This window comes from Belonocnema kinseyi, chromosome 9, assembly GCF_010883055.1.
Source record: "Belonocnema kinseyi isolate 2016_QV_RU_SX_M_011 chromosome 9, B_treatae_v1, whole genome shotgun sequence".
NCBI lineage: Eukaryota > Metazoa > Arthropoda > Insecta > Hymenoptera > Cynipidae > Belonocnema > Belonocnema kinseyi.
Window position 1 is genome coordinate 132,425,751 of NC_046665.1, and position 25,424 is coordinate 132,451,174.

The following is a 25,424-nucleotide window of genomic DNA, read 5'->3' on the forward strand; positions in this document are numbered from 1 at the left end:
TTATTTACAAAAAAAGTTCTCAGGTTCAAAAAAACATTCAGTGAACTGAAAAACTGTGGTCGGTAATATAGGTATTTAGCTGTGTCACATGCCCTTAATGAAAATATAATTTTTTAGTTGCAAATTAATCTTTTTAGGTTGGAAATCCAAATATTATTTAAAAAATGTCAAGAAAAAAATTCCCGTTTTTTCGGTTTCCTGGCCCAGCGGCCACCCTGCTAAAGTTTAAAATATTTTAATTCAAAAATGTTGTATTGAAATTGTCACGTATAAAATCGATGCTACTAACACTTTTCAACTAAACAATTTTAAACTAAATGCAGGTAACCTGTCACACTAAAAATTGTAGGCTTCTATAAATTTAGATTCAGTTGCAAATATATAAATCCAGGTTATCACATTATCATTTTTAACGCTCCAAATTGAAGTATCAATCAATGCCAGGGTGGCCGCTTTTGTCAAAGAAAAAAGTTACCGATCCTTTCCCGGTTCGCAAACATTGCTCACGGCCAATGAAATTTAAAAAATCGAACACTAATTCTAATTGTTCTATTCAAAATAATAATAACTGAACTGCAAATGAAAGCACTCAAAGTGCAACTCTTGAATTTTAAATTTCGAAAATTAAAGTTTAAAATTTGTTTCATTCAGCAATTTTGTATTAAAATGCTCAACAATTTGCACGTATAATATGTAATCTACTAACGCTTTTCAACTGCACAATTTTAAAATAAATGCAGTTAAACTGCAAAATTATAAATTTTGAACTTTTATCAATTGTCAAAAATTGAAAATTCCCTATAATCCGTAATTTTAATTCATTTCGAAAAATTCCCTGTTTAAATCCACAATTTTAATTCTTTTCGAAAATTTTCTATTTTAACAAACTTCAAGAATTAGAACTTTTTGGAAAAATTCCCCGTTCCAATTCATAATTTAATTTTTTTCGAAAATACCTCGTTTTAAGACAGAACAATAATTTTTTTAGAAAAATTCAATTTACCATTGAGAATTTCTATTTTCCTAGATAAATTCCAGTTCCAACTCAGAATTGGTTAAAAATTGAAAATTCCTTTTTCAAATCCGGAATTTTAGTATTTATCGAAAATTTTCCGTTTCCAAAAAGAATTCGAATTTTTGTAAAATTCCCTGTTACAATTTTTGATTTTAATTTTTCTCGAAAATATTACATTTCAACTTAGAATTAGAATTCATTCTAATAAAAAATTCCCTATTTCAGCTCGGCATTTATTTAAATTTTAACATTCCATGTTCCAAGAAGAATTATAATTCTTTCGGATAAATACCAGTTTCAATTCAGAACTGGTTCAAATTTGAAAACTCTCTGTTTCGACTTAGAATTATAATTTTTTGGAAAAATTTCTTGTTCCGATTCAGAATTTTGTTTCTTTTCGAAAATTTTCAGTGCTAGCTCGGAATTTGTTAAAATTTGAAAATTCCGGTTATTATTATTCTGAATTATGTTATGTTAAATTATTTTAATTTCAAATGGCTGAAAAATATTTAAAATGCTTCGAAATTCTTGAAACATCTACATGTTATTTCGAATTTTTTCAAATTCAAAAATATTATTAAAAGTTTTTCACAACTTTTAAATATCTTTTAAAATTATTCGAATTTCAAATAATTAAAAAAAATCATTTTCAATTTTCCTAGCAATCTTAAAAAATGTTATTATTAAAAAGCTTCTAAATTTCACGTTCGAAATCTGCCAAAATCTATATTTGGTTTCAAATTAGGCCGTGGAATATTTGCACCGAAATTTTGGTAATAATAGCTGGGCTTTATCGGTACACGTAGAAACTAAATATTTCTTCAACTTAATAGATTTTTTCTAAGAATAATAGGTGTTCAATTGTTATTTCTAAATATTAAGTAATTGTTCTTTTTTTTAATTGTAAAATTAAAAATTACGTGGTTTAGGAATGTAATATTTTAGACTGAAATTTAATAAAAGCCTTTAATTATTAATATATTATTTAAAAGTTATTTTAAAATTAAAAATAGTTGAAAAAGTTTCAATAGGACATTTACAGTTGCTTAAGACTTTCCAATTGAAACAGTTTAATTTTTAACGTTAAAATCTGGAAATTCTGAAATTGTGAACTGATTCCGAATCGCCTTGTACAATCAATTATTATTTACTTCTTAAATCTTACAAGTACAATTCAATTTAAGAAATCATTAATTAATTCATATTCACAGTTGATTAACTAAAAATGTTTGTTATCAAAAATCTTTGATATTAAACGAAGCCAATTTTTAAGTCTTTAAAACTGCATTTTGAAATTCTTTTAATTCAAATACGCATTCTAAACTGAATGATATCATAATAAAAAAATCAAAATTTAACTAATTTAAAAAAAAAGGTTGAAAACAAAGTCGGACGGACTTTTTTTCTTAAAATTTGTAAAACTCCCGGTCAAAAAATAAATTCACCGTCCAGCGGCCACCCTGATTACGCATTCGAAACTAAATGATATTATTGAAAAATATCAAAATTAAGGGTATGTGATACTTAGAAAATTATCGATTTTATGAGTTTTAGGTTCCGACGGCTTTTTTTCTTTAATAATTAATATTTTGTCTTAAAAATTTGGGACATGATAGCGACCATGCTAACGGTGTCCCCACGCACTTTTTTTTTGTTTAATTAAAAAAATTTTTAATTTAGGAAAATCTGATTTATTTGCATAGCGCTTAGGAATTAGTATCGATTTTACCAGTTTTAGGTTCCGACGGATTTTTTTCTAGAATAATCAATATTTTGTCTTAAAAATTTGGGAAATGATAGCGAACATGCTCACGGACGTCCCCGCACACTTAATTTGTGTTTTTTTTTCCAAAAATTTTTTGATATTGCTAACAACGTGTATATTTGGAGGTTATGTATGTTACACTTCTCCTGTGCGTTACTTCCAAGCCACACAATATTTTTGGCCGAAAACTTTGGACTTGCAAATAAACATAGTAACTAATCTCCCGAAACCTACCTTGTTTTCAGGCAATCAAAAAAGTTTATTTCATAAATAATTTCCCAGTGGCGAAAAATTGAACATTAGTTTCAAAGTTTCATCGGATCTGATCCACGATTACACCATAATTATAATAGAATGCTTACCGACAGAATCGGTACGACAGAGACCAACATTATCGGAATGACAGAGAGTTAAAAATCACCCTAACCACAAAATAATATACATGCATAAAATTTGGTAATTAGCACAATAACATTTTTTTGTTATTATCCCTGAAAAAAGAGTCCGCGGACGTCCGTTATGATATTTTATAGCATCTCCGAATTCAGTTTTTAAAAATTTTCATTTTGTGGAAAAAAATCCGTCGGAACTGTACCCGATTGACCACACGACAAAGTATCACATGCCCTTAAGGGCATGTGACACAGCTACATACCTATATTACCGACCACAGTTTTTCAGTTCATTGAATGTTTTTTTGAACCTAAGAACTTTCTTTGTAAATAAAATATCGAGCTGAAACTTTGGGAAATGTATTAGAGTACAATAAAGTACGTTTAGGTACGGCATTTTGGTAGGAACTTCACTGAAAATTATTTCATCTTTTTTCTGAACCTCAACATTTTTTGAACGTTCGTGCTTTTTTTACACGTAAAATATCGGTCTCAAACCTTGAGAAATGCAAGAGCCGAAGGAAAACTACGTTAAAGTACAAAGCTTAAGGGCATGTGACACAGCTAAATACCTACATTACCGACCTCACTTTTTCGGTTCACTGAATGTTTTTTTGAACCTAAGAACTTTTTTTGTAAATAAAATATCGAGCTGAAACTTTGGAAGATTTATTAGAGTACAATAACGTACATTTAGGTACTGCATTTTGGTAGGAACTTCACTGAAAATTATTTCATCTTTTTCCTGAACCTCAACATTTTTTTAACGTTCAAACTTTTTTTATACGTAAAATATCGGTCTCAAACTTTGAGAAATGCAAGAGCCGAAAGAAAACTACGTTTAAGTACAAAGCTTAATAATAATAGATGTAAAAAAACATGTTTCAACAATCAATTCCAACGCCATCAGCCGGTAACGTTGTACACGAAAATAAGAACTCTCTAGAGCCTCGTCTAGTGGCCGCCAGGTTTCGTATTTTCGTGTACAACGTTACCAGCCGATTCCGTTGGAATTGATTGTTGAAATATATTTTTTTACATCTTTTATTATTAAGCTTTATACTTAAACGTAGTTTTTTTTCGGCTCTTGCATTTCTCAAAGTTTGAGACCGATATTTTATGTATAAAAAAAGTTCGAACGTTCAAAAAATGTTGAGGTTCAGAAAAAAGATGAAATAATTTTCAGTGAAGTTCCTACCAAAATCCAGTACCTAAACGTACTTTATTGTACTCTAATAGATTTCCTAAAGTTTCAGCTCGATATTTTATTTACAAAAAAAGTTCTTAAGTTCAAAAAAACATTCAGTGAACTGAAAAACTGTCGTCGGTAATATAGGTATTTAGCTGTCTCACATGCCCTTAAACTAATTATTTACAAAACGGTTAAAATCAAAGTTGGAAGGATATGTTTTTTTCTTCTTCTAAAAATATAAAAAATTGCTCGTTACAGTCCGTTATATAAAAATAACATTTTTGCCAACTTACGTATTGATGACATAGAGAGCCATGTGAATAAGGTAAGGTATTATGTGCATATTCGACTGTGGTCCACCTCCGCCCGTGTCCTCGTGGAAGCTCTTCTCCTGAGCGAATCGCAGCAGAAGCAACTTCAAGTCGTGGATTGTCGACGAATACGAGATGTCCCGATGTCCTGTACACTCTTGCAAATAAGTATTGTGTCGTGCCAGACAGCTGGCAAATGCCGATTCCGGAACTTGCGGTCCCCACAGTGGCAGCAAACCATTGCACTTTGTGTTGGCATTTTGCAGGGCAGCACTCTCCCACTCGTCTCGTGCCCGTGCCAATCGAACCGCCGACATGTGACAATCCACATGCACCACATTAAAGTGCGTCACTGTCGTGTAGCCCACCGTTTTCCTCTGCTTCGTCTCAAACTCCTCGACATTGCAGCGCTTCGTGAACGTGTAAATTCCCAGCACCATGTTGGGCTTAAACTTGTAGCCCTCCCGACAAATGACACAGACAAGTCCCGTCTCATCGCCCAAATCCTCCATCTGCTGAAGAATCGTTCCGCTGGCCGTCACCTGACCCTTGTCATTCGTTCGCATCCCGAGCGCGCCCAACTGCCTCTCCCGCATCGCCATCGCCAGCCTCTTCTTCTCGCTCCTCGTGTGTTGTCGCACCTCCTCAATCAACTCGGACACTTTCTTATTCGTGCGCAGCGCTTCCAGCAAGTTCTCGGCCAACGAACCGACATGCTCGTCCGACGACACCTGCTCCAATCTGTGAATGATGCTGATGATCACTTGCGAAACGGCCAACTGGGTTGGCTCGTGATCAGTCGCGAGTCCCGTCAGGAATCTCAAGATGTACTTCAATGCCGGTTTCGATATAAACTCTTTCAGCTCGTCACTGTCGGTCCTCACCAGTGTTGGTTTCACACAAGGCGCGTGCATCGTTATATACTCAAACGCGTCCTTGACAATGCCCATTCCCATAATATGGTCCTTCAACGTGTTACCAATTGCGTTCCTCTCAATACCCTGGGTTAGAATGCAGAACAGCTCCAACTTTTGCTCGTCCTCGGTCGTGTGCTCAAAGTCGAATTTGTAAAAGTTCAATACTGGCTTAAAGTGGTCACACAGCAGAGCCATTTTCTCTGAATTGCCGTAGGTGAGAGCCGCCAAAACCCTGGCCAGATGCATCAGAACACTGTGACTCTGCCTGACAGCGGCTGATTGTGTGCAGGAGAGAAGCGCCTTGATGTGCGCAACTCCGCCCAAAGTCTTTGAAAACGCCTCGAAGGAACTGAGAGGCTGTGCAGCAGCGTTCGCCAAAATATTTTCCATGATGTCCAGCAGCTGCTCGGTGACTTTGGCTTGCGAGCTGTCCGATTCTGTTTCCAAACACCTCTGCAGAACATCCAACAGCACGGAAACGGCTTTCAATTCTGGCCGACTGAGAACTTCCTGGTTCCTTTTGACCTTCACCGACAAACGGAAGAGCTTCAGAAGAACCTGGAGCAGAGGCCTTGCTCGGCTGACGTCCTGTATTGCAGCAAGTCGATCCAGCATCACTTCCAATCCTCCGCAATCGGCCAAGACGTTTGCCATTTTGTACACCTCCTCGTTATTCACTTCCTGCTCGGTGCTCGCGTTCAAGGTCTCTACAAACTCCTCCGTGGCATCACCGAGAAGTCCTCTCATCCGGTAGACAACCCTCATCGCGTCGCACTCGCCGCCCTCTACCACCCAAATCTTTTTGTACACCTCCTTCACGGGCAGATCGAGACTGATAATTTTGTTATTTACAAGAAGTTCCATTCCGTTGTCGTCTTCCAAAAGCGCGACGAGTTCGCAATCCTGGCAGATCTTATTTTTCACGTCCCTCATCAAGGGACCAAGTCCAAGTTCCAGACTGCTGTAAGGATTGCCCAACATTCTTCCTTGAAGGAAGTCCTCCTGCTGAGGATCCTTTTCCAACGTCAGGAAGAATTCCCCGACGTCGTTCTCCTCCGGATAAATAATCGAGCAAAGCCTTTCGAAGATGAAGACGGGTGTTCTCACATCCTGCGAACAAACACAATTATTGCAAACAAATTCCCTGACAATTACAGTTTTTTTTTTCCAGGTATAATTGTTTACAGTACAGAGCCACATAAATTTTTCTCACTTTTCAAAACAATTGAATGACAATATCACAGTGGCGATTCGGCGTACGATTTCAAATTCCCAGTCATTTTCCGGTTTTTCCGATCAATATTTCCTATTTTCCTGATCAACTAAAAATAACAGATTCATATTTTCCGCAAAATGCAAACATTTATTTTAATTTGTGACGTTCATTCTAAAGATCTTTTAACACAAAATAGCAAAAAATTGTGAAATAAATTAATTTGAAACAAATACTTAAAATTTCCACTAAAAACCATCAATTTTTACGAAAAATGGAATAGTTGAAAAGATTGATTTTCAACCAAAAAAAAAAAAAAAACCGATTTACAAAAAAACAGTTCAATTTTTAACGAAAGTGATAAGTTCTCAAACAAAAATCTGAATCTACAAGTAGAATAGTATAAATTTAAACCAGAGATAAATTTTCAACCAAAATTTTAAATATTTAGCTGTAACGCTTGTATTTTGAAGCAAAGGGATGCATTTTTAAACAAGATCAATTTTCAAATAAAAAGATTAATTTTCTGCCGAAAAATACAATTTTTCAACAAAAAATAATCATTTTCAACCGGAAATGGAAAAGTAATATTTTTGGTTTAAAAAAGTCAATTTTAGGCGAAACATAAGAGTTTTGCATAAAAAAACAATGAATCTTCAAGTGAAATAGTTAAATTTTCAAACAAAAAATTATTTTTTAATAAAAAAGATCAATTGTAAGATAAATAGATGAATTTCCAACTACAACTATGGAAGTTTCAATTGGAATAAGTTAAATTATACGTTACAAAAATAACTTTTAAAAAAATAGTTACATTTTCAAACCAAAAAAAGATGAAATTTTAAATAAAATGGTAAATATTTAACTGGAATAGTTTAATCTTGAAACAGAAAAATGAAGTTTTAACTAAAATGATGAATCTTTAATTAGAATAACTGAATTTTTGATTAAAAAGATCAATTTTAGAAAAAGAAAATTAATCTATACCAAAAAATACGAATTTTCAACTGAAAAAGATCATTTTTCAACCAAAAATTGAGTAATTACATTTTTAAGACCAAAAATAAATGTTCAGCAAAAGAGATAAATTTCGATGAATTTTGAACTAAAATTATAAATATTTAACTGTAATACTTAAGTTTTTAACCGAAAAGAAGAATTTGTACACAAGTAAATTATCCTGTAAACAAAAAGATAATCTTCTAACATACAAAAAAACGATTTTTCAAAGAAAACACGTGAGTTTTCAACGAAATAGTTAAATTTTAAATTAAAAAAGCTACATTTTTATCCAAGCTCTTGAATTTTGAACAAGAAAAGTTCATTTTTCAACAATTTTTCAATTAAAAAAATTGTTTGTCATAAAGATAAATTTTCAACCATAAAAATTCATTTCCTGCAAAACGGACGAATTTTTCATAAATTAGATAAATTTTCGAACAACTAGTTTCATTTATAAATATCAATTTTTAACCAAATAGCAGAATTTTCATACAAAAAAGATTAATTTTGAACCGAGAATAGAATGGATACTTTTTCTGTTAAAAATCGAATTCTTAAACAACAATAAAAACGGATTTTTAGTAAAATATTTAAATTTTCGACTGGAATAGTTAATTTTAGTTAAAAAATTCAATTTCAATAGAACTGATAAATTTTCAACTAAAATAATGAATCTTTAACTGGAATAGTTGAATTTTAGGCTACAAAGATGGAATTTTTAACCATAAAGATTAAATTTCTACAAAAAGGGCGAATTTTTCACAAATTAGATAAATTTTCGAACAACCAATACCAATATAAATACGAATTTTTAACCAAATAGTAGAATTTACATACAAAAAAGATACATTTTTAAGTTAAAAAAAATTGATTTGCAACCAAGCAGTTACAGTTTCAATCAGAGATAAATTTTCAATTAAAATTATGAATTAAAAAATTCCCAACTCCAAGTCAGGACAAATGAGAAGCTTAGCGAATAAAACGTGGTAAATCCATTTTTTTCAATTGAGAAAATGATTGTTTCTATAATGCTGAAGTATTATCAATTCAATTATTTAACTTCAGTCAGCAAAAAAAATCTCAGAGAAAAAATTGCAAAAGGCTTTTCTTATAATGTAAAATAATAAACAGTAAATAATGAATTATGATTTAGAGTAAACTGAGATAATTTGAAAAATTAGCGACTGTCGAGAAAGTAGAAACCACTTTTCGAAATTGTCAAAAAATATTGAAATAATGAAAACTTGAATTTTAATGCGATCAGAAGAAAATTCCCGCTTTCCCGGCCAAGTCGCTGCCCTGACAATTCTTTCTTAAAATCCCCTGACGCAACTTAGAATTATAATTCTTTCGGAAACTTCTCTGTCTCTGAGCCGAAATTAAAATTCCTTGCTAAAATTTTCTTCCCCAAAAGCCAAAAAAACCATTCTTGCCTGAAATAATTTTAAAATTTTGAATTATAATTTTTTGATGAAATTCCCTTTGCTAAAAAAGACATTACAAATCTTGATTGCAATACCTTGTCTCAACTAACAATTATAAATCTTTTAGAACATTTCTTATTCTAAAAACTAAAATTATAATTCTTTACTTGAAATTCCTTGTGCTCTCTTTGAGAAAGGTAACGAGAATGAGAATATTACCGAGGATACAATCGAGAAATAAATTCTCTGAGCATTTCAAAATTTATTTTCATTAATAGAAAATTGAATTTTTTCGTTAACTTTGCGGTTGAAAATTCAACTCTTTTTTTTTTAAAGTTTGTGTTTTTTATTTTAACGTTTACCCGTTTTATCAGAAATTAAATCTTTTTTTTGATAAAAATGCAAATGTTTGGTTAGAAATTAAGCTATTGTAATATTTTCTTGAAAACTTAACTATTTCGTAGCAAATTTATTTTATGTTTAAAATTTATATTTTGGTGTTGAAAAAAGAAACGGAAATATTTTCTAGATGAAAATTCCACTTATAAAAAAAATTTATTTTCTATTACGAATTCATCTGTTTTAGTACAAAATTGATCAATTCTTGGATAAAAATGCAACTAGTTGATAGAGAATTGATCTATTTTGTTAAAAAATCATCCTTTTTGGTTAAAAAAATTCGTCTTTTTGGATCGAAAATTCAATTTTTTTCGTAGAAACTTATTTTTTTGTTACAAAAATTCCATTTGTGATGTTACTGAGTTAACTGGAATATTTTTCCGATGAAAACTTAACTTTTTTTGCAATAAAAAATTCTTCTGCTTTGATATAAATTTCATATTTTTGATAAAAATACAACTAATTGTTAGAGAATTCAAAAATTTTGTTAAAGTCATCCTTTTTGGTTAAAAATTCGTCTTTTTGGATTGAAAATTCAATTTTTTTTTCGTAGAAACTGATTTTTTTGTTACAAAAATTCAATTTTTTATTTTACTGAGTTAACTGGAATCTTTTTTTTCGATGAAAACTTACCTTTTTTTGCAATAAAAAATTCTTCTGCTTTGAGATAAATTTCATATTTTTTGAAAAAATACAACTATTTGCTAGAGAATTCAACAATTTTGTTAAAAACTCATCCTTTTCGATTAAAAATTTGTCTTTCTGGTTTGAAAATTCAATTTTTTTGGTTGAATATTATTTCTTGTTAAAAAATTCATAGTTTGATCGTGAAAACTCGACTAAAATCTTTTTCAACAGAAAATTGATCCAACTTTTTTTTTGAAAATTGATCTTGTTGATTCAAAACTTCATCTGTTATAGAAGAAATTTCATTTTTTGTATGAAAATGAAACTTTAGGGTTAAAAATTGTACTTCTTTGCTTGATAATTCAACTAATTCGTTTGAAACATTTAGTTGAATTTCTTTTTTAAGAAATCTCTTTTTTTATTAAAGATTTATATTTTAAGTTGAAAAGTTATCTCGTTGGTTAAAAGTTTAATTATCTCATTGAAAATTGAACTCTTATAATTGAAAATTAAACTACTTGGGTCAAAGTTAAACTACATTTTGAAATTTTTCTTTATTGAAGTCTTATGTGTGGTTGAAAATTTAACTGTTTGGTGGAAAATGCTTTTTTTTTGGTTTAGAAATTCATTTTTTAACAGAAAATGTAACTTTTTCAGTTTTTTTAAAGATAAATATTTTTTATTTAAAAATTCGCGTTTTTTTCTTGTTGTAGAAAATAATTTTTTAGTTTAAAATTTCCTTTTTTTGCGTAAAAATGCATCAGTTTCGTGAAAAATTAATTTTTTGTTGAACAGTCATATTTTTTCTTTGAATATTGAATTTTTATAAAGAGAATTTGTCTTCTGGTTTGATGGTTCAATAATTTAGATAAACTTTTATTTATTGTTTGAGCGAAAAATCTTTATTTGTTGGAAATTTGGCTTTTTGGTTTTAAAATTCTTTTCTTTCTTGTATAAATTTAATTATTTTTTTTAAAATTAAAATATAAACTATGACATGTTTTCGTTGGCAATTTGTTGAAAACTCCAGTATTTTGTTTAAGAGTTATCTTTTAAGGTAGAAAAAACTTTTTTTTTTGTTTAAAATAAATTAATACATTTGAAAATTTTTAATTTGTATATGAAACACTGTTTTATTCCGCTTATAAAATATCCTATGGTCAAAATATAATAAGATTAAAATGCTGGTACTTGAATACGGTTAGAGTTTCAGTTTAACAGTGTTTAATAATTAATGAGCTACTGCTTTGCATATTCAAAATTCCTGAATATGTTTGAGCTAGAGAATAATTTATATTCAACCGCTGATATAACCTGACGAATAAAAATATTGTTAAAAATCATAAATTCTCTCATATTCTCGGTTATATAACCTGAACTTTAATTCTCGGGATCTGAAAAATTGTTGTTATCCTTACCTGTGGACTATACTTCTGCACAGTTTCAACGCAAACCGCCATAAAGGCCTTGGTCTCTTCCTCCGTTCCAGTTGTCATCTCCTCCAAGAGTTCGAGCAGCTTCTCCTGAGTGTCATCAATCAGCCTCGTTCTCTGAACAACCAATCGTCTCAGCGACAAATATCCATTGAGAACAGCACCCACCAGTCGTCCCTTATAATGCTGCTTGATATTATCCTGCTCCAGGAAAGTCGCCAAAAGTTCGGTCAGCATTTTGAGGGAATAACCCTGGGCGAGATCACTCGTGAGGGTTGTCTCCTCCAACCGATGCAGCTCCTCTATCTCTCTAGTCAGCAATTCAGCAAGAAGTGTCAAAACGCCTCTCACCGCCAGAAACTGTTTCCAGGGCGACTGTCTGATCAGACTTTGATAGAGGGAGAGAAACTCGGCGCTGCTTTCACCAGCCGCGTGAACTTCCTCAAGATAATTGGTCAGAAGGACCAAAAGCTCCTTCTTCCTCTCGATTCCCTGACAGAGACTCTCGACCATTGTGCAGGCCACTTGTCTCGCGAGCCTCGAACTAGGATTGAACAAAACCTCCTTCAGCCAGGCCTCATCGACCAGCTTCAACGGTTTCACGTCCCGCAGCCGATGACACCTGTTGTGCCAGCGATGTCCATACTTCTCCATCAGATAAAGAATCCTCGCCTCCTCTTTCGTCAGCTGTTTGCTAGGTCCGGCCTCCGACTTCTTCAGTGGCATTTTTTCCAACCAGTCAGAATACGCGTGCTTCGCATCACCACTCAACCATCTCCCAATATCAATACTAATGCCCGGCGGTGGCTGTATCGTCGCCAGCGACTCCACACTCTTGTCCTTGTTCTTCTTCGAGAGAGGCTGTTCCGGTTTGATCACACCCTGCAGAATCTTCATACACGGCAGAATTATACTCTCCATCACGACCGGACTCTTCGAGTCTTTGCAGGCAAGCAGGAAAAGCTGCATCACACATCTGAGTTTCTGCTCCCAGCATGAATCCTCCTTTTGTACGAGAGCAGCGAGTAGTGCCATCTCGTGGCGAACTGCCATCGATAAATCGTGAGTGGCTACTCGGCCTTGAAGAGTCATCGTGACCCGATTGGCCAAGAGCAGACAGAGTTCCTTTGTCGAGTCGCAATTGTCCCGCGTCACTAGACAGAGCAGCTGTCGCACCTCCTCCTGAACTTGAACCGTTCCCTTTCGCAAATTATTCTCCACCAGTTCCTGAATGAGTCCCTGCTTGCACAAGACTTCCCTCGCCGCTGTGTTCGTTGCCAAGGCACGAAGAAGCGTCAAACAGTGTTCCGTGGCGGCTGACGCACATCCGTAACATCGTCCCGCATTCGGAGCAATCGGCTCGTCCCGGACTGATCCATCGGAAGTCGAGGCCTGATGATACTGGATCACAGTCTGTCCCCTCTGGTTCCGATCATACGCGACCAATTCGCGCCGACAAGCGAGCACACGCTGTATGATTTTGCTCAGTTCCTCAAACGAAGTTTTACACTCGCCGCAATACTTTTGAGCAAGAAGTTGAATCGCTCGATTGACCTGGGTACTTCCAGCGACCTGGACTCCTTCCTCCAAGCTCCTGTCTGACCGGTGCTCGGAAATCTTGACCAGAAACATCTCCAAGGTCGGTTTATTCGAAATCAAACTCTTGTAAACCCTGTCGGCTTTCTCCAAAAGGGTATTGATCGTCGCCACTGTTTTCTTCCGATCCTCGTCGCTCTCTATAGGATCGACGGCACAGCAGGGCCGCCCCGTCAGGGTATAATCAAACTTGGCATATTTACAGAAGCCGCAGGCATGACACAGAAACGGATCCTTCTCGTCGTAGTTGATCGCTCGACACTTGTGACATTGGAAAACATTTTCACCACAGTTTGCGCAAACGCCTGGATTTGCGGGCACACTCGCTGAACATCGAGGACACTGGAGAGTCTCCGACGATGCCTGAATATTTTCATAGAAATCGGCGTACTCAATCATCAAATTGCAGGCGACTATCGGCAGTGGAAATTCAATTTTAATCTCGGTCTGGCCCTGGGCGAGGGTAATCTTTTTCGCCTTGTGCCACATGGCGGGTTTATTTTTCAGCTCGACAACAGCCTGGACGGATCTGTTATTGTAGAAAACATTAATCGTCCGCACCATCTTTGTCCTCTTCAAGTCCCCAATTCGCAAAATAATGCGACTGATTGTATGACTGCCGACAAGTTTCACAATCTGCGTCGTCGTCGTGAATTTCGAGTCGACCTTGATCGACGAGAGTTTAATCGTCGACATTGGCACCTCGGGATTATTGCAGACAAGACAGGGCTCACTCTCCAGATAGTAGCCGTCGAGTTCTACAAATTGGGCGAGATTGGCGTAGAGATTTGCGTTCGGATGACGCGACAACAATTGATTCTGGGCGTGAAGAACCGCGACTGCCTGCTCCATGTAGGCGTGCATTTTATTACCCGTATGGGGAGTTTTCAGGGAAAAGTAGCCAAGAAGATCAACAAATTGAGCCGCCTTTCTCCCGTACATGGGAAGAAGTGGCCACAGTCGCCAGAGAAGATCCAGAAGAACCTCCTGATTTGATGGGCCGCAATTCTTGTAGATGGCGAGAATCAGAGAGTGTGCCTGCCAACGAACATTGGTATTGTTTGCCTCGAGGAGGAAAGTCTGGATGAATTTGGTCAGGAGACCCGGGGAAACTTGTTGCTGAATCTGCTCGACCAGGGAAACGCACTGAGCCTCTTCAAATTTGGCCTCTGTATCGGAATCTTCCGATTTCTCGCGGTCCCTCCTCTCCTTCGTCGAACTTGACTTTGAATCCTTGGCTTTCGCGTCCTTAGATTTGCTGGAGCAAATCGCACACTGAAGCAATTGAAGAACTGTGGGACTGACACCCTCGTCGAGAAGGGTCGAGATCGTGAAGAGATAGGAGAGAACTGTGTTTTGCTTGGAGCAAAATCTTTGCCAGTTTCCGGTTCGACTAGTTGCCACTTCCACACAACACTTGAGATGCTCGATCAGCTCGACAAGTGAATCATAGGGCAAATTTATTGCGACTGGATGAGATTGTAGGGGATCATAGCCACCGGTGTTGCAGCATTGCTGGACTGATTGCACATGAGAAACTAGAGCGTGCAGGTCTCTCAATTGACGATACTTCTCCTTATTTCCACAGATGAAGAGCAAGAGTTTGCGAACTTGTCGTCGAACGAAAGGCGTTTGATAAGACATCATGTACTCGCAGAGATAGTAGTACCACGCCTGCTGTTCAAAATCCGGCTGAACAGCAGTGTTTTCGGCATATTTGTGAACTTGATAAGGCAGCTTGAGTGCCATTTCCGTTAATAATTGAGGATAGGGTTCGAAAACGTCGCTAGCATGTCCTTTGACATATTGTCTCAAGAAGAAAGGCGACATATCAGGCGGAGAACTGATGAGATTGTCTTTGAGCAACTGTCCCCCAATAATATTTCCGGCGTCTTCAGTCGAAGTGTTTTTCCAGTATTCAAGTAAGGCTTTTAGCAAATTCAAACAATAATCAATAACTCCTGCACTGCTCAGAATGGCTGCTGTTGTCTGCGACACAAAGTTTGGATTGTCAGATTGGCCCTTTGAGCTGCACTTTGATCTTGACATCAAGACACTCAGCAAACGCATTATCACAAGGTGAACTTCCCGTTTATTGCTACGTTGGCATATGTCACTCGTGTCAGGATTCTCCATTTCCAATTCTTTCACCAGAACACGCAACAATCTCTCGACACAGCCTCTGTCTCTCTCATCCTGACCATCCAGATCAGCAGTGAGCATCAGAATCACCTGCATGAAGGGAATTGCAAGTACGCCTGAAACATTAGTCAACTCGGGAATAAACTGCAATAGCTTATCAAGCAACAATAGTCGCACATCGTGGAGATTCGTTGTATTTTCACTCAGGGTATCTATCTCCTGTATCAGTGCACGTTCTCGCTCTTGACTCTCCTCTTGTTCGTTAATACTGAAAGTCGCTGGGGCACCGACAGAACTAGTTTCGGAACGAGGCGGCTGAACAATCATAGGAGGGATGCTTTCGGGCGCATTGTCTCCATACGCGGAACTTCTTCCCGAAACGTTGTGTTCGCCAGTTATACTGTCAACTGCACTACCTCCCGACTCACTTCCACTTCCGCCGCTTTCACTGCCTTTACTCCCAGCACTTCCACCGCTTCCACCCTGCTCGGCTGGAGAAGTTCGCAAAGTACTGCCCTCGGTTGCTGCCGTTGAGCCCTCGTCATCAGAGCCGCCAGCAGACGCGGTTGTATCAGAATAATGACTACCCTCCTGACCCATCACGGCGACGTTCAACCGTTCAACGGCATTCGAGAGACCCTGAAGTGCAAGAGCCTGAATTCGTTCCAGCTCAGACCCACTCAAATTCTCCAGACCCTGCAGACCTGGAATGTTGGCTAGTCCTTGCTGCAATCCTTGCGCAGGACCTTGATTACCTACACCTCCCTGCTGGTCCTGCAAACTCAGAGCGATTGCCAATTCCACCATCACCTCGTCATCATCCGCTGGAGCTATGTCCATTAATTGGGGAAATGCACCCGGGCCGAGCAGAGCTTCCAGAGGATGATTACCCGCTCGACCTCCGGCCGCTTGGTTCCCGTCCTCACCCTGCAAACCCATCGGATAGACGGCCTCAATCTCGTATTGTTGCTCCGCTTCGGCAGATTCTTGGGATGGTTGAGCAGAGATTGATTCTGGTTTATCTTCTGGTTCCAATGGAGCACCTGGAAAGAGTTTAGTTCAAGTACTACAAATACAGAGCTCGGACTCACGTCAGAGATCAAACATAGTGGCAATAATGTCATAAATTTGGAAAATAGTAAAAAAATAGTGAAATAGAATTTTTTTAAATAATATTTTTCTAGAGAATGGCTCAATTTTTAAGCCTATAATTTTTTTTTTAATTACAGAGTGGCCGTTTTAAACATAGAAAAAAAATCCCAGTCATTTCCCGGCTTCTCCCCGGTTGGAACCATTTTTACGGCCAATGAAATTAAATTTTAAACTATTAAGACTAAAGTTTAAAATTGTTTTAATTTAAAAATCTTGTATTCAGATATTCAATCATTTACACGCATAAAATGGAAGCTACTAATACTTTTCAACTAAACAATTTTAAATTAAATGCAGGTAAACTGTCAAATTAAAAATTGTAAGCTTTTATTAATTTAGATCCAGTTCCAAAAACATTAAAAATTAATCGATTACACTTTTTTTAAAGAAACTGAACACTTCACAAATTAAAAGTTAAATTATTTTTATTTTAAATAGTTCAAAATCTCTTGAAATGCTTCAAAATTTTATTTCAAAATCTTGAAACATTTACAAGTCGTTTTACATTTTTTTTCAAAATTTAAATTATTTAACAAATTTTTTCACATCTTTTAAAATGGTTCGAATTTTTTCTAAAAGTTTTTCTAATCTTTTTTTTTAATACCCTGCCATATTAACCAAATTTCCCTGAAATCTTCCACATTAATTTTTGATAATTTTTAAATCTTTTTTAATATTTTCTTATAATTAATTTTTCAAAAGAAAAAATCATTTTCAATTTTCTTTTAAAATTTTTTTATTCTTCTAAATGAAAAATCTGCCGAAATCTATATTTCTTTTCAAATTTAGCAGTGGACTATTTGCATAGAATTTATAATTACTACTTTTGAATAAACAGTTAGATATTTCTAAATATTAAGTAATTGTCCTTTTTCTTAATTAAAAAATGTCAAATTGAATGGTTTAAAAATTGAGCACTTTAGACTGACATTAATTCCGAATCGTCTTGTAAACTCAATTATTATTCACTTTTTCAATTTTAAAGCACAATTTAAAAAAATCATTAATTAATTTATATTTAAAGTTTATCAACTAAAAAGTTTTTTTTTAATAAAAAATCTTCGCTTTTCAAAGCTTATAATTTTTAGTTGTTTCAGTATTTAAAAAATTTTAAATTAAAACGTACACATACAAATGAAATATCTTAAATTTAAAAATCTTTAAATAATTATTTAAAAGACGGTTGAACTCTAAGTTGGACAGAATAAATACAAAAATGTATTTTAATCTTGACGTTCCTTCTAAACTCCCTTTAACACAAAATAGTAAAAAATGGCAAAATAAATCAATTTTAAAACAAATTCTTAAATTCTCGACTAAAAAATATCCATTTTTAACAAAAAATGAAATGGTTAAACTTTTAGTTGAAAAAATGAATTTTCAACAACAACAAAAACCGGTTTTTATAGAAAATAAAACAATTTTCAGCATTACTGGAAAACTTTCAACTAAACTAATGAATCTTTAACTGGAATAGTTAAATTTTAAGTCGAAAAAATGAATTTTTAATCAAGGAGATTAATTTTCAAAACAATTTTTCAACTAAATAGTTGAATCTTTAACTAGAACAATTAATCTTCAACTTAAATATTAAAAAAAGATAAATTGTGAACCAAAACATAAATAATTAAATTTCAAGATTAAAAAAATTAATGTTTTACCAACCAGATGCATTTTTAACTAGAGCTATGGAATTAGTCCAATTGAAATAAGTTAAATTTGCAATCAAAAAAATTACTTTAAAAAAAAACTAACTTTCAAAAAAATAGTTACAAGAAAGGTCAATTTTTACCCAAACTGACAAATCTTTAGCTAAAATAATTAACTTTTTGACAAAAATGATTAATTTTCAACCAAGAAGATTAATTTCTACCAGAAAAGAGGAATTTTCAACTAAAAAAGATCATTTTTCAACCAAAAACTAAATATTTAGTCAAAAAATGAATGTTCAGCCAAAGAGATGAATTTTTAACAAAAATTATGGAATATTCAACTGGAATAATACATGATGGCCCAATTAAACTGCAACTTTTTAGAACATTGTATTTTTTTACATTTTTAAAATTAAATTTTATCGGCGAAATTAATAAAAATAGTGAAAAACATTTAAATTTTACAAATTTATGTCGAATTTTCGATATGGCCACCTTGAGCACGAGCTATGATTCAGAGTCGGTCAATAAACGAGCCAAAAAATATTTAAATAAAAAAATTTGCAATCAAACAGCTCGTTTTTAACCAAAAAATGAATTTTGAACAAAAATTATCAATATTTCAATGAAATACTTGATTTTTTAAACAAGAAGATTAAATTTAAAAGAAAAGATTATTCCCAACAACAGAAAAAATCAATTTTTAACAAAATACGTAAAATTTCAATGAAATAATAGAATTTTCACCAGAAAAAAACTTTCATTAAAATTGTTGAATTTTGAACTAGAAAAAAACATTTTCCAACTAAAAGTGGAACAGTTAAATTTCCAGTTTATGCAATTAATTTTCAACCAAACTGATAAATTTTCAATTGAAATTATGAATCTTTAACAGAAATAGTTCAATTTTATTCTAAAAAGATGAATTTTCTACTGATAAGACGTATTTTCCACAAAGTACATACATTTTCAAATTTTTTTATTTAAATTAGTTGCAATTTGACAAAATGGTCGAATGTTAAGTTAACTTATGTTTCATTAAAAAAAAAATAAATAAAAACAAAAACGGTGAATTTTTATTCCAAAAGAAAGAATGTTTTGTCCAAATAGACGAATGTTCAACAAGACAGTTGCATTTTCAACCAAAAAGGATGAGTTTTTAATAAAAAAAAAACCGAAATTTCAACAACAAATTAAATAGTTCATATTTCAACAGAAAAAAATCAAAATTCGTAACAAAATAGTTGAATTTTCAAACTACAAAGATGAATCCTTAACGAAAATGATGAATTTTTAATAAAATACATGAATTTTAAAACAAATACTCGAATTTTCATCTAAAGAAGTTAAATTTTCAGTAAAAAAAATCAACAATATAGTTGAGTTTCAGCCACAGATGAATTTTAAATTAAAATGATGAATTTTCAACCAAAAAGATTGATGTTTCACCAGAGTTTAACTTTTAACCAAGTAGTTAAATTTGTAACTAAAAAAAGATGAATTCTCAACGAAGTTTTTCTCATAATAAAGAAAGAATCAATTTTAAACCCAAAAGATGAATTTTGTGACAAAAATTTACAAAAAAAAAACTATAATAGTTCGAATTGCATTTAGAAAAGTAAATTTTAAACAAAAAAGTGAGTTTTCAGGAAAATTAATTAATTTTCAACTAAAAATATAAATTTTCAAGCGAAAATGGAATATTTACAGCTTCAGTTAAAAAAAAATTTTCAAGTAAAAATAAACGAATTTTCAGCCAAAGAAATTAATTTTTAATCACTATGAATTCTTAACAAAAAAACTGAAATTTTTACAAAACAAATGATTTTTTAACGAAAAAGATTTCATTTTTATCAAAAAAGGTAAATTTTCCACAAAAAAAAAGGAATAGTAGAGAGTGAATTTTCTACTAAAATAATAAATCTTTAACAAAAAAAAAATATATATATATATTTTTTAACCAAATACATGTATTTTCAACTAAAAATATAAATTTCCTACCAAAAATAAAATATTTACATTTTTAGTTAGTAAAATAAATTTTCAACCAAAAAAGAAAGGAATTTTCAACAAAATAGTTCAATTTTCCACCATAGAAATTAATTATAAATCTAAAAGATGAAGTTTCAAATAATGAGAATACTTTTCTACAAAAAAAAAAAGACAGATTTTCATCAAATATGTAGTTGAATTATCACCTAAACCAGATTAATTTCAAACTAAAAATAGAGTAATTAAATTTTCACTAAAAAACTTAATTTTCAATAAAATCAAAGTCAATTTTCAACGAAATAGTATCATTTTCAACCAAGAAGATTAAATTTCTATTTAAAAAGACAAAAAAAAAACAAAACAGTTACATTTTTAGTGAAGAAAATTAATTCTAAATAAGAAAATAAGATAAAACTAATTTTCATCACAAAAGACCAATTTTCAAACAATAAGACGAATTTTCTACGAAAACAGACCCAGAAGCTTATATTCTCCCAAAAATTTAAATTTTCAATAAAATACAGGAATTTTAAATAAAATATATTTATTTTCAACTTGAGAAGATAAATTTTGAACCAAACATGTACGAGTTAAATTTGCAGTTGAAACAGTTAATTTTCAAGCAGAAAAAATAATTTTCAACAAAATAAGTAAATTTTTAAAAAATGGGTTTGTCAACTAAAATGATAAATCATCAACCAAATTAATGAATTTTTAACAAATAGTTCTACTTCCAACTAGTAGTTAAAGTTTCAACCAAAAAGGATGAATTCTCAACGAAAAATGTGATATTTGATATTTAAACGAAAAAGGATTTTAATTTCATACAAAAAATAGTTTAATTCAACCATGAAAGATTAATTTTTTAACAAAATACAGGTTGGCCGTTTTAATTGAAGAAAACAATTCCCGGCCATTTCCCGGTTCGCAAACATTTTTCACGGTCAATGAAATTTAAAAAATCAAATTATATTCTAAACATTTTTCTATATAAAGTAATAAACAATAAATTAAAGCATTCAAAGTGAAACACTTGAATTCTAAACTTTTAAGATTGAAGTTTAAAAGTTTTTCAATTCAAAAATTGTGTATTCAAATGCTCAAAAGTTTACACGTACCAAAAGGGAAGGAATTAACACTTTTCAATTAAACAATATTAAATCAAATGCAAATGAACTGCAAATTATAGAACTCATTAAAAATTGAAAAATAAATTTTTCAACTTAACAGTTCTTAAATTAGAACTTAATTATTTTTATTTAAAATAGTCTAGGCATACTTCAAAAGCCTTAAAATTAGATTTCAAAATCTTGAGAAATCTAGAAGTGGTTTTAAATTTGTCCAAATTCAAAATCATTTTTGAATTTTTTTTTTGAACTTTTAAATATATTTCAAAATGAATTGAATTTTTCTATAACTTTTAGAAAATCCTGCAAATTAAAAAAAAAATAATTTTAAATTATAAATAAGAATAGAACACTTATTATTTGTAAAAATATTAGAGTAATTTAAAGAGGTATTTAGAAGTTTTAAAAAGATTCGAATTAAACTTAGAACTTTAATAATTTAAAATACTTACATCCGAATTTAAAATAAAATGTAGATTTTTTCAGATTTCAAACAAAAAAGTTAGAATTTGTTTAAGAATTGTGAAAGACCTCAAAAGAATAAAAAATTTTCTTAAGATTCTTAGGAAAATTGAAAAAGATTTTTCACTTTGAAAAATTATTGTAACAGAAAGTTTAAGAAGATTTTAAGAGATTGAAAAAACGAGCAAAGAACAACATGGAAGATTTTAAGGATTTTTTTTAATTTGCAGGATTTATAAAAATTGCAGGAAAATTTCGATTAATTTTAAAATATATTTAGAAGTTCTGAAAAAAAATGTTAACACACTTCGTTTAAATTACTTGAAATAATTTCAAGTTTTTAATTAATTTTGAATCTTTTCAAAACTTCTAAATATCTCTTAAAATTACCCAAATTTTTTCCACAAATAATAAGTGTTCAATTGTTATTTATGTGTCAAAATGTAACAATTTCACTTATAAATTAAACACATTTTAAATAGTGCAATTAAAATTGTAACGCTAAAAGTATAAAAGTTCTTCGAAAATCTAATGATTCAAAGCTTTCTATGTAAAACAATTCAGTTTCAAATTGTTTTCTTTTAAATATTTGGTTTCAATTTACTCGTCTTAAATGAACAGTGAAATATTGCTAAATATTAAATACTTATTCTTTTTCTACATTAAGAAACTTCAAATTAAATGGGATAAAAATTAAATAATTTAGACTCACAATATTTTAAATTTAATAAAAACCTTTAATTATGACTATATTATAATGGATTTATTTTTAAGTTGAAAATAGTAAAACGCACTTTAAATTTTTTAACAGCTAAAAAACTTAATAGAAATAATATATTAATAAATTTATTTATTAAATTTAATATAAAAAATAATATAAAAGAAGAACTGAAATTCTGAATTAAAAATATATTATTAATAAATCATGAAAATTTTTATTTAACAATAAAATTATCGGAATAAATGATATATTAATTTCAATTTTTATCAAGACTTTCGAATTGAAACAGTTACAATCCGGAAATTCTCAAATTTTGAACGGATCTAAAATTGTTTGGTCAAATAAATTATTCTTCAGATTTCTATTCTTAGAGTACAGACGCATTTTGAAAATAACTTTTTTGTTTATATTTACAGTTGATAAAATAAAACTGTTTTTTATAAAAAAAAATTCAACATCAAATGCTTTTAATTTTTTATTGTTTAAATCTTCAAAACGGTACTTCAATTATTCAAAAAAACTGTTAAAATCGAACTTGGGCAGATTTTTCTTCTGAAAATTTTTCAAATTCCCGGTTTCACGGTCCGACAGCCATCCTGTTTTTTATTTGAAAAATCTTCGATTTTAAAAACGTCTAATTTTTTAAGCCTTTAAAACTGCATTTTAAAATCCTTTAAATTAAAATATATGCTTAAAAAGTAAAAATCTAAAATGGAAAATTTTTAAAGTGAAAGATTTTCGAATTAAGCATTCTAAACTAAATGATATAATAATTTATAAAAATCACAATTTGAAAAATGATTTCAAAAACGGTTGAAATTAAAGTCCCTGAAAATAGTTTAAATCCTAAAAAAAAACTTATACAAATTTGACCTAATTGAGATATTTCAGATTTATTTACAGATTCTGGTAGAGTTTATCGCCTTCTTTCGAAATCCACGAGAAAATTAAAAGAATGTTAAAATTTAACAAAATGGCAGCGGTTCTTCTGAAAATACCTAAAGCCGATTTTCTCAAAAATCTTTCTCAAAAATCAAAAATCAATCTTTTTGTTGAATTTTTACTATCATGAGGAAAATACCTTGTAAATTTTACTCTAGCTGAATAACTTAAATAAAAAAAATTCAATTTTCATTAACAAAAAAATTCTCTTCGTTCTTGGCTTACGTAAATACCCACCATTTTTGGTTAAAAAATTTCTATTGTTAGAAAATTATTTTTCAGCAAATTGAATTTTCCAATTTTTTGCTGAAACAATTTAAGTTACAAAAATAATGCCAAAATATGAAATTGTTTGACGAAAAAGTTTTTAAATCAATATATTTAAATATACTTCACATTTATCCATATATTTTTCAATAATATTGTTTTCCTTATACGAGCATATATTTTTCTTAAATATTGAAGAAAAATGGTGGTTATTTCCATAAGCCAAGAGTAACAAGAATTTTTTTCTTAATGAAAATTAAACTTTTTATTTTTCTCGGAAATGAAATTTTTTTTGGTAGCTATTGCTATTTCCAAGAAAAATGCGAGAATTCGATTTTATGATGAAAAAAATTCTCCTCGCCACAAAAGTTATTTAGCCCGCATCAAACTCACAAGATATTTTCCTCATGATAGTAAAAATTCAACAAAAAATATAAGTCTCGGTTTTTTGAGAAAAAGAATTAGGTGAAACGTTATATAAGTTAATTAAAAAATTAGGGTTTTTTTGAAAAACAAAGCCAAATATTCAAATAAGCATAGCTCCGTACAAAATTTTTTATGGTCACAAATGGCAAAAATAGGCATCGCCTAATTTCCTCTAAAAAAAAAAAAAAAACAAACAACATATTTCGTCCCCAAGCGAGTCTGCAATTTCAAGTCTAGAAAATTATTAAAATATTGAAAACGTGAATTTTTCTACGATCAGAAGTAAATTTCCGATTTTTAAATTAAATTCCTGTTCAAGTCGCCACCCTGGATAATAAAATTGATGAATAAACCCACCTGGAGTACTGCAACGTGGTGGACTCGGTATGAAGACCCTTCTTCGTTTGTACCGGGGCCTCAAGACCCTGATAATCGCATGTTTGGCACTAAAGCTGATACTAGTGTCAGAAGCCAGTAGCAATTGGAGGTAGAGTTTCGCGGCCAAAGGAGTATTTCCTTCGACGTCGCAGGTTGTGAAGGCGTGAATTATTTCGACAATTGCGTAAATCGTAGCTTCCGTGTGCGTTAATCCAGGAACTACGACGGGAGCCAGGGCCATATTTTTTGGATAAGCGGCATGCAAGGCCCATAAAACATCCATCAGTTGTACCACCAAGTGCGAACTTTTTTCCAAGCTCGGCTGTGAATCCAATCGGTCTTTCTCAAAAACTGGTACTGAAACAGAAATAAATTCAAAATCACTTATCAAGTACTTATTTCAATAAACTTCTATGCATAGGGTCTAGAATTTCTACCAAAAAAAAAAAAAAAAAAGAAAAAAAAACATACCAAAACTTTTCCAGCTTTTCCGGGGAAAAAATACATTTTTCCAGGTACCTTTTTTTCAAACAATATTTATTTAATATTTTAAACAAAAATACTTTTCACGAAACATAGTAGAAATTGTAAGAACAGTGGGCATACAATATTTTAAAATATTTTTCCAACTTTAACAACAATTTAATTACATTTTTTTTCTGTTTTTATAATTATTAGATTTGAAAAATGTAATTAAATTGTTGCTAAAGTTGGAAAAATATTATATATTATATATAAATATTATAATATAATATATAAAAAGCTGGAAAAGTTTTAAAATGTTTTTTTTTTTCGATTAGAATTAGTTGAAATTTGACTGAATTGTCGAATGTTTGGGTAATTTAAATTTAATTTTCAATAGACTAATTAAATTTTC

At 31.6% G+C, this 25,424-nt stretch overlaps 1 protein-coding gene across 1 annotated transcript in view; it reads right to left on the bottom strand.

The window, feature by feature from the left end:
- The window catches only part of LOC117179425 (E3 ubiquitin-protein ligase UBR4), a 94,626-nt gene that overhangs the window by 19,336 nt on the left and 49,866 nt on the right, over positions 1-25,424 (bottom strand). Inside the window, exons 12-14 of the mRNA XM_033371197.1 lie at positions 24,527-24,904; positions 11,676-16,471; positions 4,658-6,702 (exon numbers count right to left, since the gene is read on the bottom strand). Coding sequence (XP_033227088.1) covers positions 4,658-6,702; positions 11,676-16,471; positions 24,527-24,904 — 7,219 coding nt within the window. The remainder of the gene's footprint in view (positions 1-4,657; positions 6,703-11,675; positions 16,472-24,526; positions 24,905-25,424) is intronic.